This window comes from Neophocaena asiaeorientalis, unplaced genomic scaffold (assembly GCF_003031525.2).
Source record: "Neophocaena asiaeorientalis asiaeorientalis breed wild unplaced genomic scaffold, Neophocaena_asiaeorientalis_V1.1 scaffold221, whole genome shotgun sequence".
NCBI lineage: Eukaryota > Metazoa > Chordata > Mammalia > Artiodactyla > Phocoenidae > Neophocaena > Neophocaena asiaeorientalis.
Window position 1 is genome coordinate 2,269,976 of NW_020173766.1, and position 18,060 is coordinate 2,288,035.

The 18,060-nt window shown below is 53.7% G+C and overlaps 1 protein-coding gene across 2 annotated transcripts; it reads right to left on the bottom strand.

The window, feature by feature from the left end:
* Positions 1-6,864: 6,864 nt before the first annotated feature.
* On the bottom strand, positions 6,865-17,539 carry NCKIPSD (NCK interacting protein with SH3 domain). 2 transcript variants are annotated; one of them, XM_024751427.1, is made up of 13 exons: positions 17,286-17,539; positions 14,608-14,717; positions 14,174-14,381; positions 13,911-14,001; positions 13,245-13,657; positions 11,741-11,911; positions 11,511-11,597; positions 11,284-11,422; positions 11,121-11,201; positions 10,790-10,918; positions 10,591-10,683; positions 10,291-10,463; positions 6,865-7,772 (listed from the first exon to the last, which is right to left on the bottom strand). In XM_024751427.1, the coding sequence occupies exons 1-13, from the start codon at positions 17,454-17,456 to the stop codon at positions 7,569-7,571; spliced, it is 2,070 nt and encodes a 689-aa protein (XP_024607195.1). In that variant the 5' UTR covers positions 17,457-17,539; the 3' UTR covers positions 6,865-7,568. The 2 variants fall into 2 exon arrangements, with proteins under 2 accessions (XP_024607195.1, XP_024607194.1); XM_024751426.1 differs by having other exon boundaries at positions 13,167-13,657.
* Between the last annotated feature and the right edge of the window lie 521 nt (positions 17,540-18,060).

The window sequence follows — 18,060 nt, forward strand, 5'->3', positions numbered from 1 at the left end:
TCTTGCGCGCCTGGCTTTTGCCTAGGTTATTGGCGTAAGCGCAAGATCGGTGGGCTCCTAAGGTTTCTGCTTGAAAGCTGGATGATCTAGCCTGAGACTATTCCTTATCAGAGCCTAGGGCCGCTGGGCCCCTTCACTCAGTACTTGCTGGAGCATCATCACACCCTCGTGCACAGTTGGTATTGGCTTGCCTGGCTGATTCACGTGGGAGAGTCCTTGTACGCCATTGTATTGTTCAAGTCTAAAGGCATCACGCATAGTTGGATTCAACTACTCTGGTTCCTGCAAACATTCCTTTTTGGGATGGCATCTATTACTTGATTGCTTACAGACCAAGATGCCAAAAACAAACTTAAAAAAAGATATCCAAAAAAACTGAATCACTATTTTGTACACCTGAAACTAATATAATATTGTAAACCAACTATACTTCGATTTTAAAAAGAGAGAAAATACAGCTAAGTTCCTAGGAGAAAAAAAAAAGATTTTCAAAAGCTTCCTCTACACTTCGACATTCAGCCTCACCTTTTTTGGGGGGTGCTGTGTTTACTTGATCTTTCTAGAAAGTTACAACTCTCTAGTTATTATTTCTTCATCTGCTCTGGTTAAACTTGAGTAGATAGTAGGAAAAGATGTTAGCTTTCCAGTTCTGCAGACTAACCTATTCGACAGAGGGCTTCCAACTACCTTCTTGTGGTCCTTGGCTGTGTTGGCGTTCTATCACCTGGTTTAAGCCACGTACTAAGTTTGCTTGTTGGGATATCATTGCTCCCGCCTTCTGATTATAACACCTTACCCTTACCACCACCATCTTATTAGCTCTCCTTTCCCCAAATATTTTTCCACCCACCTGGACCAAAATTGAGTGACACTTCCGTAACACATCAATTCCACCCACATTTGTTAGACACCTGTGAGGTGGGATCTTCTCCCAGGCTTCCATTTCACATTATGGAGAAAGATAAGGAAGACAAGCAAGTGCCTGGAATGGGGCGGGCCAAGCGGTGACACAGAGGCACAGAGGACATCCTGGGAACCAAGAAGGAACGACTGGGGAATGCTTTCTCTGCTGCTGCCAGCCAGAAGTGATGCTTCCCTCCACTCGGACCCTCCAACATAGTGCTCTGTATGTGCGGGGTCAGATGGCCACCTTCAAGTCAGGACCACATCTTAAGACAGCTTCATTTTTTTCCTCTAGCACCTGTCCCATCGCTTCACACACAGCTGTTCTATCAGTGTCTACCGAACAAAGGAGGGAAACTCTGATTTCACTTTGACTTGTTCAGTGTCATTCCAATTTTTATCTGAAAATTGCAGAACCCATTCAGTGTAACCTTGTGTCAGAGAAAAGCACAGGACTGCCCTTGACTGGTACCACCATCTTTCTGTGGGTCCCCTGGTGGGAAACCTGTATCTTTTTCACACTTTCCTATTCTTGGTCACTTTTTCCAGACACTGTAGATGTCTCCCTCCAGTTCTGACTCACTCAGCCATTCCTGTTCTAGAGAGTCTGGACTATGGGTTCTCCAGCTAGTTACTACCTCTCTCATTCACCTGGTTATAACTTACTACTGACTGGTTGGGGCAGGAGGGTTACTGTCACTTCAAGGAGCCTTTAGGGCTCCTTTCCTGGAGGATCCCCTGATTGTTCACTAGGGACTAGACCTTATTTTCCTTCCACATAGGTCATGTTATTTGTTTTAAGCAAACACTTATGAGAAACAGCCCCCTCGCCCCAAAAATGAGGCCTCAAGTAAAAGCACAACCATGAAAGATGATGGACTATGAATTAGTTTTGGTGGAGATCAACTTCTACACATAAAATCTCAGTCTTTCCCTCAGTTTCTCTTGTGATTAAGGGGTTATTAATGGTGCCAAGGATAATATGGCTGATTACTGAATGAAATGTATTAACTTGAATAAAATGTTGTGAATTGTGAAAAAAAAATAGACTACTTGTGAATTCCTCACCTCTGGAGCAGCAGAGCACTGCTAGAGGAAAACATTTCACATTCTTGACAACAAGCCTTAATATTATATTGGAGGGCTTCGCCAGCACAGTAAGGTAAGAAAAACAGTAAAAAGGTACAAGGATTGGAAAGGAAAAAAGAAAACTTATTCACAGGCAACAGGAATGTGTATGTAAAAAATCCAAAAGAACTTATAGATAAGTTGCTAGAGTTTAGCATTCATTGGATGCAAGGTCAATATATAAAAATCAGTTGTAATTTCTATATATCAACAAGTGAGAAAAATTTTTTTCATGATGTGATTTACAGTAGCATCATGTAAGGTAAAATGCTAGAATAAATATAATGAAGTATGTGCAATGACTCTTCACACACACATACACACACACAATAAAACATTATTGACACTAAACACTGCGATAATCATTTCATGATGTATGTAAGTCAAATCATTAGGCTGTATACCTTAAACCTATATAGTGCTATATGTCAATTATATCTCAAGAAACACTGGAAGAAAAAAACATTATTGAGAGAAATAAAGACATAAATGGAGTGGAAAACTATGTTCAAAGACTGAAAGATTAAATACAGGCATACCTCGGAGATACTGTGGGTTCAGTTTCAGACCACCGCAATAAAGCAAATATCACAATAAAGTGAGTTACACAAATTTTCTGGTTTCCCAGGGCATATAAAAGTTATGTTTAGACTAGAGTCTATTAAGTGTGCAATAACAGCATTATGCCTAAAAAAATGCACATACCTTAATTAAAATACCTTATTGCTGGGACTTCCCTGGTGGCGCAGTGGTTAAGACTCTGTGCTCCCAATGCAAGGGGGCTGGGGTCGATCCCTGGCCAGGGAACTAGATCCCACATGCGTGCGGCAACTAAGAGTTCACATGCCACAACTAAGGAGGTTGCCTGCCGCAATTAAGGAGCCCATGAGCCACAACTAAGGAGCCCACCTGCTGCAACTAAGACCCAGTGCAACCAAATAAATAAATAAATATTTTTTAAAAAAGAGAAAATCAAAACCTAAAAAGGTGGAGGGACCACAAAATTTTTTAAAAAATACCTTATTGCTAAAAAATGCTAACCATCGCCTGAGCCTTCAGTGAGTTGTAATCTTTTTGAAAAGTAACACCAGGGAATTCCCTGGTGGTCCAGTGGTTAGGACTCAGCACTTCCACTGCAGGGGGTACGGGTTCGATCCCTGGTGGGGCAACTAAGATCCCGCATGCTGCATGGCGTGGCCAAAAATAAAAGAAAAACAACATTAAAGATCACTGATCACAGATCATCATAACAAATATAATAATGATAAAGTCTGAAGTATTATGAGAATTACCAAAATGTGACACAGAGACATGAAGTGAGCAAATGCTGTTGGAAAATTGGCAACAATTAGACTTGCTTGACACAGGGTTTGCCACAAACCTTCAACACCTTTCAATTTGTAACAGATGCAGTTTATCTGTGAAGTGCAACAAAATGAGGTATGCCTGTATTGCACACATGCTAATTCTTCCCAAAGAATGGATTCAATGCAACTCCGATAGAAATCCCAGCAGATACTGTGTAGTGTGTGTGTGTGTGTGTGTGGTGTGTGTGTAAACTGACAAACTGGATTCTAAAACGTACGAGGGCCAGGAATACCCAAGACAGTCCGAAGAAAACCCAAGTAGGAGAACAGCTTCGTCTATAGGAGATCAAGAAAGCTACAGCTACAGAAACCAAGACTGTATGGTGCTGGTGCAGGAATAGACAGATGAATGGAACAAAATCCAGAGAGGGGTCTAAAGATGTGTGGAGACTTGAATTTTGACAAGGGTGGCTCTTAAGAGCCAACACAAAGGATGGGCTTTCCAATAAATGGTGCTGGGTTGATTGGACATCCATGCAGAAAAAAATTACACGAGACCCCTACTTCATACTACCTTCATAATCAATTCCAGGTTTGACATGTGAATATGAAAGGAAAGACAATGCAGCTTTTAGAAGAGAACACAGAAGTTCTTCATGACTTTAAGCAAATATATATATATATATATATATATTTTTTTTTTTGGGGGGGGGGAGCGCCACCAGGGAAGTCCGCAAATATATATTTTTAAAATAGGATACAAAATGTACTAACCATAAAGGAAAACACTGAAAAATTGGATTACATTACAATTAAGAACTTTCTTTCATCAAAAGATGTTAAGAATGGGAGAAGATACTGTAAGATATACAACCCAAGGACTCATATCCTGAATACATACTACAAACCAACAAAAGATAGACAACCCAGTTGATGAATGTGCAAGAGATGTGAACAGGTGCTTCACAAGAGAAGATCCAAATAGCCAGTGAACTAATGAAAAGGTGCTCAACCTCTTTAGTCGTCAGGGAAACGCAAGTGTAAAAGTAAATACTACTATACTGCACCAGAATGACTAAAATGAAAATGACTGACAACACCAGGTTTTGGGAAAGATGTAGAGCAGTTGGAACTCAGGCACCAGTGGAGGAGAGCACACTGGTACAACTACTTTGGGAAACTATTTGGCAGTTTCTGCCTGTGACCCTGTAATTCCACTCTTGAGGATATACCTCCTGGTGCAAGGCATATGAGCAACAAGAAGATATGTACAACAGTGCTCCTGACAGCGCGATTCGTAATAGACAAAAATTGGAAACTGAAATTTATCCACAGTCGTTAACTGTGGATAAATAAATGAGGGTGTAACCCACACGACACTGGGAATGAACAAACTGCAACCACATACTATGACAATAGACAAACCTCAAAAACTTGGTGAGTGAAGAAGCCAGTGTCTATATGACTCTATTTATATAAAGTTCAAAAACAGGCAAAACTTATCAGTAATTACCTCTAGGGAAGAGGTCTGGGGAGAAGGAAGGAGTTGGTGATTGAGAGGGGTGTACAGTGGGCTTTGGGAACTAGTGACACTGGGTGGTGACTACATTAGCATCTTCTGTCATAATTCATTAGCTGTACTCTTTGCATACTGTAGCTTTCATAGTATGTTATTCTTCCATTAAATAAGAGAGAAAAAGAAAAGGTTATCCTCACATACTTGGAGCCTCAGTCTGTATCTTTTGGGGACTGAGCAGGCAGGTGGTCTTCACCCAACCCCTTACCCTGGAGTTGCCTTATGCACGTGTAGCATGTTGTACTCAGACATGTCCCACAGACATGGTACCACACCTGTAGGGACCCACTTCTAGCCCAGAGGTTGGCCCAAACGCTCAGCCCTCACTGCCCCTCAAAATTTGAGTTTTCCTCAGCCCCACCCTGTCACTCCCTTCTTTGAGTGCCTTAGTTTTCCCTCTCTTTGCCCTTTCCCCTGCCTAACCACATCCACGTCTACCATCCTTCCAAGCAGTCAGAGGTATTCTCTCAGACAGTTCCTTCCCTGAGGAATTCTCTGGCTAGTCATTGTCCTTGGTAGCTTTAATTCTGTGCGGTGAGACACCATCAAGGTGTTTATTGACGGTCCTGGAGTCCTGGCCCTTCTGAGTGTCTCCTTACAAACACATGCAAGGGTCCCTTGGACAATCACACAGAAGTGGGCAGGGGCTCTGATCTTCCAGCCACGGGGCTGCACTTCGTTTCTCACGGGGGCCAGCACTAGGACAGATGGCATAGCACTGCCCTGCTTTTCCCACGAGGGCAGTGTGTGCAGCCTAACAGCAAACAGAGCAAGGCACAGAGGCTATCAAATGTTCCTGCCTCAGCTTCCTGAGGACCTGTGCTTATCACTGAGTTATTCGCTCTCAGGAGGAGAACCATGGTTCTCCACCTTCAGCACTCCAATGAGAAAGGAGCTGTACCTGAAAGTCAGTGTTGTTGATTCCGTCTGTGGAAGGGAGGCAGAGGCCTCCAGGATGAAGTGACCAGGTTGTACCACACAGAGCTTTCTTGCAGACAAGTGTGTCAGCTCCTCCTCAGGTCCAGGTGAGCCTGTGCACTTAAACTTCTGGAAGAGTCAACAGGTCAGGAAGGACATCTCCCTGCTGGCCTCCTATGCTTTGCTCCCATGGACCTGTTTCCCTGGGACCCCACCCTTGGACTGGCCTTGCTGGGCTTCTTGCCGTATTCCGTTCTGCTGAGAGAGTAAGAGCCCTCTGCCTCCAGCACCCCATTAAGAAAGGAAAAGTCGTGGCAAGAAGTCACAGCATCAGTGATTCTGGATGTGCGGAATCTGATGAGAATCATCTTGGGTAATGAACTGATGGAAACCACTGCTGCCTGGTATCTGCCTACAGGTTCTGACTCTCTTCCCCAACTTATGGTGACAGCCTTAGTTAACTGGGGAGCCCACGAGGAAAAAGTTTTTTGCCCAACGTTGGCCTCTGATTCCCCTCAAACAGTGCACAACTAACCCCACACTTGTTGAGATATTCTTTTTGTCCTACTGTAATTACCAAATCTCCGCTAAGGCTGCAAAATGAGGGAACCTCGCTGGATCCAGAGGAAGACAAATAAGGAAGGGAAACAGTTGGGCAGCCCTAAGAGTTCAGGGAGGCCAGGGCTTGGATAGGAGCCGCTTCATTTGAGAACAGGTGTAAAGGATATAGGGTTTCAACAGGGGAGACAGACACGGCATTCAAGGCAAAGAAAGATGTAAGTGAAGCCTGGAGGGGCAGTCACCTGCAAATGGACCATGGGGCTCTCAGTGGCTGTGGCTGTGGCCCAGGAGAAGTGGGAACCCAGGGAAGAGAGGCTGGAACAGGGCTCAAGGGACCTCGATGGAGAGGCCTGTTAGGGACCATCACCTCCTCAGGCTGGAGAGGACAGGGCAAGCTAGTGACGAGGTCCTGAGGCCCCAGTGCCCCTGACCATCCTCTCCCACCACCACTCAGGATCATACAGGGAAGCCTGTTTCCAGATGCCTGTGATTTATTTCCAAGCTGAGCTGCAGCACACAGGAAAATACACATGGCTTTTCGGTCTACGTTTTTACAGAGAAAATAGATTCTGTCATTGGCTTTATCAGTGCCATCACCTCATTCTGTGAGGCTCCAGGGTGGATGGCCTGTCTCTAAGACTCTGCTTTCAAAGAAGCAGCTTGGCCAAGACCTCTGGGGGTTGGAGTGAGGGGCAGAGACCCCCACGGGGTGGCGGCTGGGGAGACAGAGCACATGAGCAGCACTCACTGCGAAGCTAAGGCAAAGAACGGAGCTGGCGGAAGGTGCCTCCTCTCACCCCAGGGACACGGCTTGCTGAAGCCCAGGACACAGACCAGGTGGGCGTGGGGTTTGAGGGCTCTGGCCCAGCCTGGAGCAGCAGCAGGACTCTGAGTGTGCGTGTGTATGGGGTGGGGAGGCATGCTGAAGAGGCAGCCCAGCGGGAGATGGAGGGGCTTCAGTTCACACTCCCCCTGCCCCAGCATAGCTCCCAGCGCGTGGTCCCTAATCCTGCGCTTGGCCCCTCTCATTAGCTCTATTTCAGGTGGGGGCCCCTGCTTAGGTCCCTTCCACCATCACCTCCCCTCACACTGTCAGTGCAAAACATTCTTAGGGCCAAGCCTCCGAGTCCCCTGCACCCTACCCAGGGCTGCAGGGAAGGGAGGAAAAGAAGGTGCTAGCTGGGGGCCTCGCCCAGCACCGGGAATTCCTTGCACATCTCTTGGACAATCATGCGGTCCATCTGACACTGGGGCGAGGCTTCCTCCTCGGTTAGGATGCGTCGCAGTGTGGCCTGCAGGTCGGGGAGCCGGTGGCGGTGCTGTAGGTAGGGTGTGGAGCGGATCACAGCGTGCATCAGGGAGAGGTACTCCATGCGAAGCTGTGGGGAGACCAGGCAAGCTCAGGGACCCCAGGGAGGCACTGAGACTGCCACCAGACAGGGACAGGCCACTACTGCCTCCTGGCAGCCACACGGACCCCAGGGCTGTGGACCACCTCACACCACTGAAGATCAGGGTTGCATCCCCAGCACCCAGAGTGGACCTGGCACAGAACTGGCCTTTGATAGTCATTGAATAAGTAAGTGAATAAATAAATCATCGGAGACACACACAGTCCCAGAACGCGGCTGGCCCAGGGAAGTCCTGCCTCAGAGAGGTGGTGAGGGGAAGCAGCGAGCCCCCATCCCTCCTGTAATGCTGGGCCCCTGTGGGGCTGCTGTCTGTCTGTTGGAGGCCCTCTGCTTCTCACTCTATCCTCTCACTCTGGAAGATCTCATTCACACCCACAGCTTCAAATAGTGACCCCCACTCAAACCTCTTGCAGAGACTCTCCGGTGAGCTGCAGATGAGAAAATCCAACTGCCCACTTGTCACCTCCTGCCTATCTCAGAGAGAACTCAAACTCACATAACAACCATCAAACTCGTGATCTTCCCCATCTGCCCAAAGCTGAAGGCTTTCTTGTGTTCTTTATTTTAATAAAGAGCACTGCTGTCCATTCAAGTGCTCAAGCCAAAACTGCACGTGTCCCCTCCGGTTCCTTTCTCCCCACACCCCGAATCCAATCCGTCCCAGTAAGACCCGGCTGTCTTGCCTTCTACGTGTGCCCTGAATCCATCTCCAACACCCCCTGCCAACCCACCCTCCCAGCACCTCTGGCTTTAACGGCTCCAAGAACCACTCCAATCTGACACCCCAGCTGCTCCTTATCCTCACTGAGACCCTGATCCATTGACCTGGCGCCAGCACTTTTTCCTCCATTTGCTCCCCTCACCATTCCTCATTTCTCTCTTTACCTCTGATTAGAGGAGTCAATACTCAAACCTTCTTTAGGCAGCATCACCCTGCTAACTCCCAACCCTGGTCAGACCAAAAAGCACCTGCCAATCAAATCCTAGAAGCTAAGCAGCAGACAATTAGAGTCTTGTGCAGGCTTGAACGGCATTCCCCACCACAAACCTCACTGCCTGGCACCCCTGCCACGTTCACTGTTCCTGAAAGGACCACTGCCCACCTTCTCTCCATTTTCCAAACCTAAACTGCCCGATCAGTTGGCTTTGTGCTTCATGCAGAAAACAAGCAGACTTTCAGAAACGCCTGGTCTTCCCCCGGCACCCACACCTCACCTATCCCCAGTGAATGAACTGTCCTGGCTCCTGCCAGAGGCCTTCCCTCCAGGGGGGCCTGGACCCTCCCCTGCTGCCTGACCTACTTGACACCCGCAGCGGCTGACTCTCCCGACACATCAGCCGTTTCTCCATGACTGGCGTGCTGGATCATTCCCTCTGACTCAGACATGCACCAGCATCTCCCACCTTTAAAAGACTTTCCCTGACCCCATGTCTCCCTCCGGTGATCCCCCACCTTTTTCTGCTCCCCTTCACTTAAAAACACACGAAGGTTGTCTCCATTCACTGCTCCCATCTTCCCCCTTTCTACTCCCCTCCAACTTCAAATCCTCTCTTCAACTTCCCACTCGGACTCTCTTCCCTCCAGTCCATGGACGCTGCTTGTGAATCACGCCTCATCTCCATGTGGCGAATCCCATGGCTCATTCTCAGGCCTCATCTCACTCGGGCTCCTAACTGTGGAGACAGCTCATCCCCCTCCTCCTCCATACACGTGGCTTTGGGCTCCTGCTCTCTTGGTTTTCCTCCTGGGTGTCTCCCTATGTGCCCCGACTGTGCCCTGGGCTGAGGCCTGGGCTTCCCTCTGTCCCATCCATCCCACACCCTAGGTGACCGCACTGTCACAGGCTTCCCAGCACATCTATGCACAGCCAACTCCAAAGTGTCTCTTTCCAGTCCCAACTCACACCCCAGGTCCTCTGTACCTGGATGTCCAACAGGTATCTTCTCAGTCTTGACACATCAAAACACAACTCTATTCAAAGGTTCTTCCCCACCTGAGCAATCGGCACTTCATCCACCTGGTTGCTCCAGACCAATCCAGCAGCAAGCCCTGCCAACTCACCTCCAACACACCCCGGCCTGACCTCCTCTCCCAGCCTATTCGTGCCACGTGGACAGCTGCAGCCGCCTCCTCACCAGCCTCCCGCTTCTGCTGTGCTTTCAGTTTCCGTTTCATTCAGGATGGTAATCAGATCACTTCCCCTGCCCCTGAGAAGGGGTGACAACCTCCCGCCACAGCCTCCAAGGCTTTGTGTAAACTCTACTTCCTCCTCCTCACCTCCCACCACTCCCTCCACTCCTGCTTTCTTCAGATAGCCCACCCCCGATCACCTCATGGCGGGCTCCCTTGGGTCTTGGCACACCTGTCATGGTTGAGCGGCCTCCCACACTTACCCGGCTCCAGCAGTGCCCCTCGCCCTAGTCTCCATTCAGTGTCAGGTGCCCCCCTTTTGTTAGTTTCTACACAGCTGCCATCCCCAGGCACCTTATCTCCAGGCGACAGGTCCGCGATGTGCCGCACGGTGATGTCGATGAGCGCCATCATATCCGTGTGGTAGAAGATGGCAGCTGTAGCGGGGCTGGCGAACACGTCCTGCAGGAACTTGAGGACAGAGTGTGGTGGCTGAGGTTCATGCTTAAAGATGCGCACGGGGTCATCTAGAAGGCAGGGGGAAGAGGGGGTCAGGGCAGTCCTTGAGGGGGCCCAGAGTCACCCCAGCGAGTTACAGGAGTCATGGAGTCACAGGACATCGAAGGGGCCCCACACAGATTCCTGGGCCCTCACCCCCTCTGTTCAGGAGCAACAGTAGCTTCTCGGAGAAGATCTTGACATTGGCGTGTTTGCTCAGAGCGGCCATGATGAAGTTCTGGTCAGGGGCTGAGGAAGGACACGGAGGTAGACAACAGCACAGGTGCTAAGTCTGGAGAGTCCCCCTCCTCCCCTCTATGGTGAGTCAGCCACCCCCGTCAGGCCCTGCCCCCACCTGGCAGGTGCAAATTGAGAGCCAGAAGTAGATTCATGCAGAGATCCGGCAGTTGCTCGGTGGTGTCCAAGGGCAGCCCGTCCTCAACGATGCTCAGCAGGAACTGGGCGAAGGGTGTGCCCAGGTGCTCTGGGAGAGGGGCACGTGGAAGTCTGCAGCCCGCCCCCCGTCACACACCGCCACACCGCCCAGCCTCCCTGGGTTTCTGTGAGCCCTGGAGACATTCAGTCAGACTACAGTCAGTGGGTGCCCAGCCCCTTGGGCCATGGGCCCCACCTCCAGCGGGCTGTGGGCTCCCTGTGGTCCGCTGGTCAGTGACCTGCCTTCTTACCATAGTGTGCATAGGGCACTGCCTCCCCCATGGAGAAGACCATGGCCAGAATGAGGGCGGAGTAACAGAGTTTCTGATGGTCTGCGGGGGAGCAAAGCAGGCGGTCAGATTCCCCCAGATGGCGGGAACCTCCCCAGCTGGCAGGAAGCTGCCCCTCACTCACCCTGCGTGTCTGTCTGCATGTCCCGCGCCAGCTCCACAGGCAGCACAGATGACACTAGTGTGGAGATGATGGCTGCGTCCAGGCTGCACATGGCGCCGAAGCATTTGAGGAGCAGCAGCCGCAGTGACACCCGGTGCTCCTGGCAGGGGACCCTGTGTGCTCAATGCCTGGAACCCCCACCTCTACCCAGGTCCCTCTGTGCCCCCTCCCCTCTGTTTCCCACACACCATTTGGTAATAGGCCACCAAGGCCAGGACAGACTCGAACTCATTCCTCTTGCACATTTTCTTGCAAACTTCAGGGTCTGCATCCGTCTGTGGGGAGGACGAAGTGTGATGGAGTCACTCAGTGTAAGGTGGCCACATGTGAGTGAGCTGAGGATGAGTAGGGGAGACTCCCGAGCACTGGGGAGGGATGGGGCAGGGGTGGGGGACACCTGGGGGCACCCAGCCCGCACCAGAATGTGCAGCAGCTCCTCCAGGTAGCAGCGGATGACACCCTCGTCCTCATACAGGGCCCAGCTGCGCTGCTGGGCGTCATCCTTCCGCCGGGCCAGGTCTGCAAAGATCACCTCCAGCCGCTGCTGGTCGTGGCAGACCTGCCCTGAGGGCAGGGCAGTGCTCAGGTCCTGGAGGAAGAGGTCTGGCTCAGCACACTTGCCCCACACCATCTCCAGGAGGCCCACAAGGCCTGGAGTTCAACCTAGACTCTGAGGTCATGGCATGAGCTCCAGGCCAGTGTCAGGCAGGGGGCCCCAGCCTCACCTACCAGAGCTGCCTGGAGCCAGCGTCGTCGCAGGAAGGGTGAGGGGACCAGCCCCCAGTTCTCTTCCCTCCTCCCCGCTGCTCCCATCAAGCTCCCACAAAAGACCTGCTCCCACAGCCCATCCCCCAACATCGAGGCCGCCAAGGGCACTGATCCAGTTCTATACCCCCTCCCCAAGTAATTCCACTGCCCCCAAGTCTTAACAACCGTCTGGGACAGGATTCTGCATGAGACACATCCATGGGGTGTTCTCCAACAACTTGCCTCCTGTCCCAGACCTGGATAAACATCCTCCATGAGGAAGGCCACCAACTCCTCACCGCCTGAATGTGACTGAGACTCCACCCCCTGATTCTACACAAAGTGGGACAGGCCTGTCATCTACCCACCTGCCATGTTCCTCTTGATCCAGTGTCCCAGCACAGGCAAGCCCACTGACTCACTGCTCTCCACACCCCAAACCAGAGCTGCAGGAGCCATGGAGCCCTAAGGAGAGACCTCTGGCCCATCTGGCCCCCACCGTGTAGACTTGACTCATGCCCCCCAATCCTGCTCCCTGACCAGTGCCCCAACCTTGGCAAAGGATCCCACCCGCCCATGATCCACACACACCTCATTCACATCTCAGTCAGCACTCAGGCCTCCATCATAGCTCTCGAAGCACCCACTGCTCTCCACTGCCAAGGCCAGCATGACACTGCCCTCTCTCATGCCTTATGTCCATTCCTTCCCTGCAGCCTGAGAGAACTCCTGGCCACCCACGGCTGTCTCATCTATCACCTGCCCCAGGTCTCACCTCCAACCACACCACTTGCTCCCTCCCTCACCCCCTGTGTTCCAGCCATGCTGGCCTTGTTCCACTTCTTCCTGTGAGCCAAGCTCGGTCCTGCCTCATGGCCCTCGTCCAGCCTGAGCCTCTGCCTGGAATACTCTTCCTCCCTTTCTCCTTCAGGGATCAGCCCGAATGTCCCCAGTACCCAGCACAAGGAAGCCAAGAGCTAGAGCTCAACAAAGACCTGTCAGGTAAAGGCTGGACACAGTGTGAGGGTGGGGAAGGGGCAGGGGCTGTAGGGCGGCCCCAGGATGGGGAGGCCCCTGGCCCTGTTGCCCACCCTCACCTTGCCCTCTACCAGTGAGAGGAGGACCTGCTCCATGATAGGTGAGCTGGCCGGCACTGAGGCCTGGATGTGACCCACCACGACGCCAATGGCCACTCGGCACAGCTCGTGGCTCAGGCCGGTGTTCCTCCGCACGAGCTCCATCAGCTCTGCCCCAATGGTCCTGGGCACAGCAGTCTCAGCCAGCGCCTTCTCTTCTGTGGTCCCCAGGCTCAGTGCACCCAGGGCTTCCAGCTCATCAGGGGCTGGGGCTGTATCAACTGCTACCTCCTCTGTAGGGGGCTCCGAGTTTAGCACCTTGGAGGGAGGGGGCTGAGCTTGGGACACAGTGGTATGCGTGCCTCGGCGGGGCACAGGTGGGGGTGTGGGTGAGCAGCTGGGGCCTGGCTCCGATGAGCTGGAGCCGGTATAGAGTGTGTCAAGGGAGGTGCTGCTGACAGAGGAGCCGCTGGACACAGAACTGCCCCCAGAGGGTGTGGTGTTGCGGCCGCCTGTGGGCAGAGAGGGAATGCTGTGCTAGGGCAGCCCCCTGGGGGCCCCAACCCCTCCAAGCCCAGAGCCCCCGCCCCCCAGTACAGGGCCTAGTTCCTATGCCAGACCCTCCCACCAAGCCCAGAACCCCCAACTGCCCCGACACGTGCCCTGTCGTCCCCCCAAACCTGGAACCCCCAGTTCCCTGACATAGGCAGAGTAACCATTCCAAGTACAGGGTGCCCCCCGAGTCCCCCAACCCCTCCTTCTCACCACTCCCGGAGGCCAGTAGGGCCTCGCGGTCTCGGCGCTTCACAGGTGGGGGTGGCGTGGCGGGTGCTGCTCGGCGAGGCTGTGGTGGGATCTGGGAGGACAGAAGTGGGATCTGAGGGTACGACCTGGCTAGCGCCCTGAGCTTGGCATGGGCAGGACTATGGTTCCGGGCGGCATCGCTGACCCCAGTGGACCCCTGGCGCCTCTGGACAAAGCCTTAAGCTCCACCCACCTCCCTTTCCCAGGATGTTCTCACCATGTACCTGGTAGAGGCCTCCATCTGCCCCAAGATACTCAGAACTGGGCAGGCTGTGCTGCCGCTCGAATCCAGCTCTACACACCCCGTTGGGCTGCCTGGCGGCAGCAGCAGCATCCAGGTGGTGGTCACTGGTGGACGGCGTCATAGCTGCAGGGTTGGGGGCTGAGGGGCCTCTGTGGGACAGGGTCTCTTTCCGGTGGTGGATCAGCTTCCTGAGGGAGGGGCAGGGAGGTTATTGGGGGAGTTACCTTACGACTCCCGAAGTCCTCACATGCTCCTCGTGGGATGCGGCCCACCCTAGCCCAGGCTCCCCAACCTCCCACTGCCCTCATGCTCCACCCCACTCTGCACTACCAACACTGCTCTCTGGCGTCCCCAGTACTCACTGAAGGACCCCACCCCACAGTGCTTACTGGGCGGTTCTCCCGCCCCACTCACTGGAGGATCCCGCGCTGCTCCAGGCTGTACTTGCCACCATCCCGCATGGCTGCATTGTGCACAGCCTCAATGGCCCTGTCAATGGCTTGGAGGACATCCTGCTCCAGGCCCTGTGGGGGCAGGGGTGGGCAGTTAGGCCTGGGGGCCAAGTGAGGTACTGAGCCCAGAGCCAGCCCAGGATGGAGCCCGGGGCAGACAAAGGACCACTACAGCTGAAGCCTGTAATGCCAGATGTGAACACAGCAAGCTGAACTAGAATATGAAATGGGCTTCTCAAACTGCGTCACTCAGGGAGCTGGGCCACGGGGAGGGCCCATGCTGCTGCTTTATATATTGGGCCCCCGTGCAGGATTTTACCTCACAGTGAGGCTCTCAGCTAAGATGTCACTGAAAACCTGGGGTCTAGAGCAATACCACAGCCCATGGACCCTCAGTTTGAGGCCAGGAGTACACACTTAGTCTATCCCCAGGCTTGGCTCAGATGCCAGGCTGAGATGCCAAGCAGGGAGCCTCTAGTGTCTGGAAGTCTTAACAAATCACTCTGGATCTTGCTGATCCTTCACAAAACCAAGGTCACACTCCAGGACGGCCCTGTCCTCAGAGAGCCTTCTGCAGGCCCTGGTAGCTGAGGACAGGCCAAAGGGATCTCCTCTCTCCACCCCTGCTGCCAGCCCCCATCCCCTCAAGCTATTCCAGGAATCCTCCAGACCTGCACTGGGAAGCAGCAGTTCTGTGTCTGTGGCAAAAGACAGACATGAGCACAGGACCTGGCCCCTGCCCCAGATTCTGTGTTGCCATCCGCAGCAACTCAGGGGTCCAATCTACCCAGCCTGGCTGGCATGGGGTACAGAGTAGGGGGTGGCAGCTGTGGGACCAGCCACTCCCACCCTTCGCTGCCCCTGGCACACGTGGTCCATCAGACATAGGAGCCTCAGAACTAAGGTGACATCACACCAGAGTGGGTTTGAGAAGCTTCTCTGATGGGGACAGATAGATGGACTCAGAGGTCAACAAAGCCCTCCAGGTAGTGCGGGGCGTGTCAGAGTGCAGGAGACAGCAGACAGAAAGGGGGACAGAGAAAGACAGATGATACACAGAAAGCAAGAAAGATGGAGAGAGAGAGAGAGGGAGGGAGAGAGAGAGAGAGAGAGAGAGAGAAAGAGAAGCAGAGGGAGACACGCAGAAAGAAATTGAGATTTGGAGACAGAGAAGGGAAGAGAGTCAGAGGAAGAAACACACACAAGCGGAGAGTCAGAATGACACCGAGATACAGAGAGAGCCACGGAGACGAAGGCAGAGGGAGATATGCAGCAAGAAACCAACAGATAGACAAGATGGTAGCCTCTCTGCCCTCCCCAAACACCCAGCCCCAGTGGCCCAGGCAGGGGAGGGGCCTCTTGGGCCCTCGGGTAAGAGGCAGGACTTTCCTCAGAGGCCTCCAACAAGCTCCCAGCTCCGGAGAGGCTGGGTCTGACATGCTCACCCTGGACCCAGTAGCCCTGGTGTCCAGGGCTCTCACTCTTACCCAGACACTCCTAGATGCCATGAGGCCAAGGGTTTAGGGACCAGGGCCCATCCCCTCTGGTAAGACCAGATGACATCTCCAAATTTATCCTGTTATTTCTGTCCTGAACTGGGCTGGGACAGGATGTTTCCTAAAGGCTATGGACTAGGATGGGGCGGGGGTGTCTGGCACAGGGCAGACCTGGAGGCTCCAGGCCCTCCTTCCCCCTGTGATCAGAATAGACCAGCTGGAGACAACACATCCCAGCCCCCATACCAGGACTATTCTTGGGGAAACAGGAACTGGGGCTGCAGACTCCACTGGAAGGAAATGGGGCCAAAGCCAGACCGGGGACGCCATGGGGAGGTCTCACTTCCTTGCAATGGGAGCAGCCCCCACCCCAGGCTGGGGGCCAAGGAGGGATGGAGCTCCCTCATCTTCAGAGAAAGGAAGTCTGAAAAGTCAGGGCCTGAGGCTTGTGAAAGAGAGTAGTGCCAGGGAGTGTCAGCAGGGCCTGGGATCCCTGGTTCAAAGTGAACTGACGAAGGTGTCTTAGGAAAGGCTTAGGGGGTGACTGAGTACAGGAGAGTAAAAGATACTGAGGTCTCAGGGCTTGGGGGGTCATTTAGGGGAGGGGGGTGTCCATGGCTCTCAGGTCCAAATGGGAGAGGGGGTGTAAAGGCATGGAAGATGGTGAGGAAACAGGCAGTGTCCAGGGTTGCCCGGGTCTCAGTGGTGGAAGCTGAGGAAAAGGAGGCAAAAGTGTGGGATCCTGGTGATCCAGAGAAGGGGCCAATTAATTCTGGGGTCTCAATGATCTGGGGAACTGCTCAGAATTTGGTGTGCTGGAATCTCAGGACTGACTCTTGAATTGTATTCGGATGGAGGTTCAGATGTTGGGGCCCAATGGCTCTGGGATCCCGAGGAGTCTCAGTCCCAGAGTTGGGCTTTTGGTAGATCTGAGTCCTCAGAGTTGGCTGTCAAGGCCCTGGTCTTGGGTTGGGGCACGGGCTCTTAGGGTCCCAGTTCTCCTGGGGTTTCACGGTCAGGTTCTCAAACTCCTTATCTGCTGGAGGTCCCGGCGGGCCTGGGGTGCCGGGGTCTGTCCTGCGAGCCTATGTTGGAGCTCAGTCAAGGGGGCGGCTGAGGCCGGGCCGGGGAGGGGCACACTCACCTGCAGGCGGCGCAGGTAGGCGGGCGGCACGTAGCCCGTCTCGCCACTGCGCGCCCGCGCCGCCAGCCACCAGTGCGCGCTGCTGCGCTCCAGAACCAGGAAGGTCTCGCCCGCGGCGAACGCCAGCGCGTTGGGCTCCGCCGAGCGGAACGCGTACAGCGCGCGGTACATGAGGGTGAGTCGGGCCGGGGCAGGAGAGACAGCAGGCTCTGCGAAACCGGGACGCCAGGCCGGGAGCGCCTCACCGCGCTCGCCCTGCCCCGTGACACACGGCGCGTGCGCGCGCGCGCGCCCGCCCGCCGCAGCCCCGCCCCAGGATGTGTCGGCTCCTGCGCAGAAGCGCGGCGCCCCCTAGTGTCCACAGGCTGCGCGGCCCGGCGCGGCCTGCGAGAACCCGCTGCCCTTTCCGCCCCTTCCGTGGACTTCTGCGTCTCCAAGCTCCCGACTCCCTGCCCCAGCACCCTACCTAGAGCCCCAGACCCAGCTTTCCCGCCCGGCCCTCCACTCCCTTTACCCGCCCAAGCCCTAGTGCTGCGGCCCATCCGACTTCCCGAAGGAGCGCTCCGCCCGCAGCCCAAAGACAGAGCCTCTGTCCGATGCTGACAGTCCCATGCGTCCTTGCCACCCCCGGGGAGTGGGACCTGACCTACTAACATAAGGACAGCGACCCCGTGAGGGTAGTCCCGTTGTTGGATCTTGAGACACTTGGAGGCGCCCGCGGGGCCCGGGTCTGCTCCGTGTCTCTAGGCCTCCTGACCCCGCTTACCGCCCCAGT

Excerpts from the sequence above, each read along its gene's own strand:
- NCKIPSD (XM_024751426.1), bottom strand. The coding sequence starts at position 17,456 with ATGTACCGCGCGCTGTACGCGTTCCGCTCGGCGGAGCCCAACGCGCTG. Across the intron at positions 11,912-13,166 it reads TCTCACTGGTAGAGGGCAAG|GACCTGAGCACTGCCCTGCC; the intron begins GTGAGGGTGGGC and ends CTCTTCCTCCAG. Across the intron at positions 10,919-11,120 it reads AGTGCCCTATGCACACTATG|AGCACCTGGGCACACCCTTC; the intron begins GTAAGAAGGCAG and ends CCCCTCTCCCAG.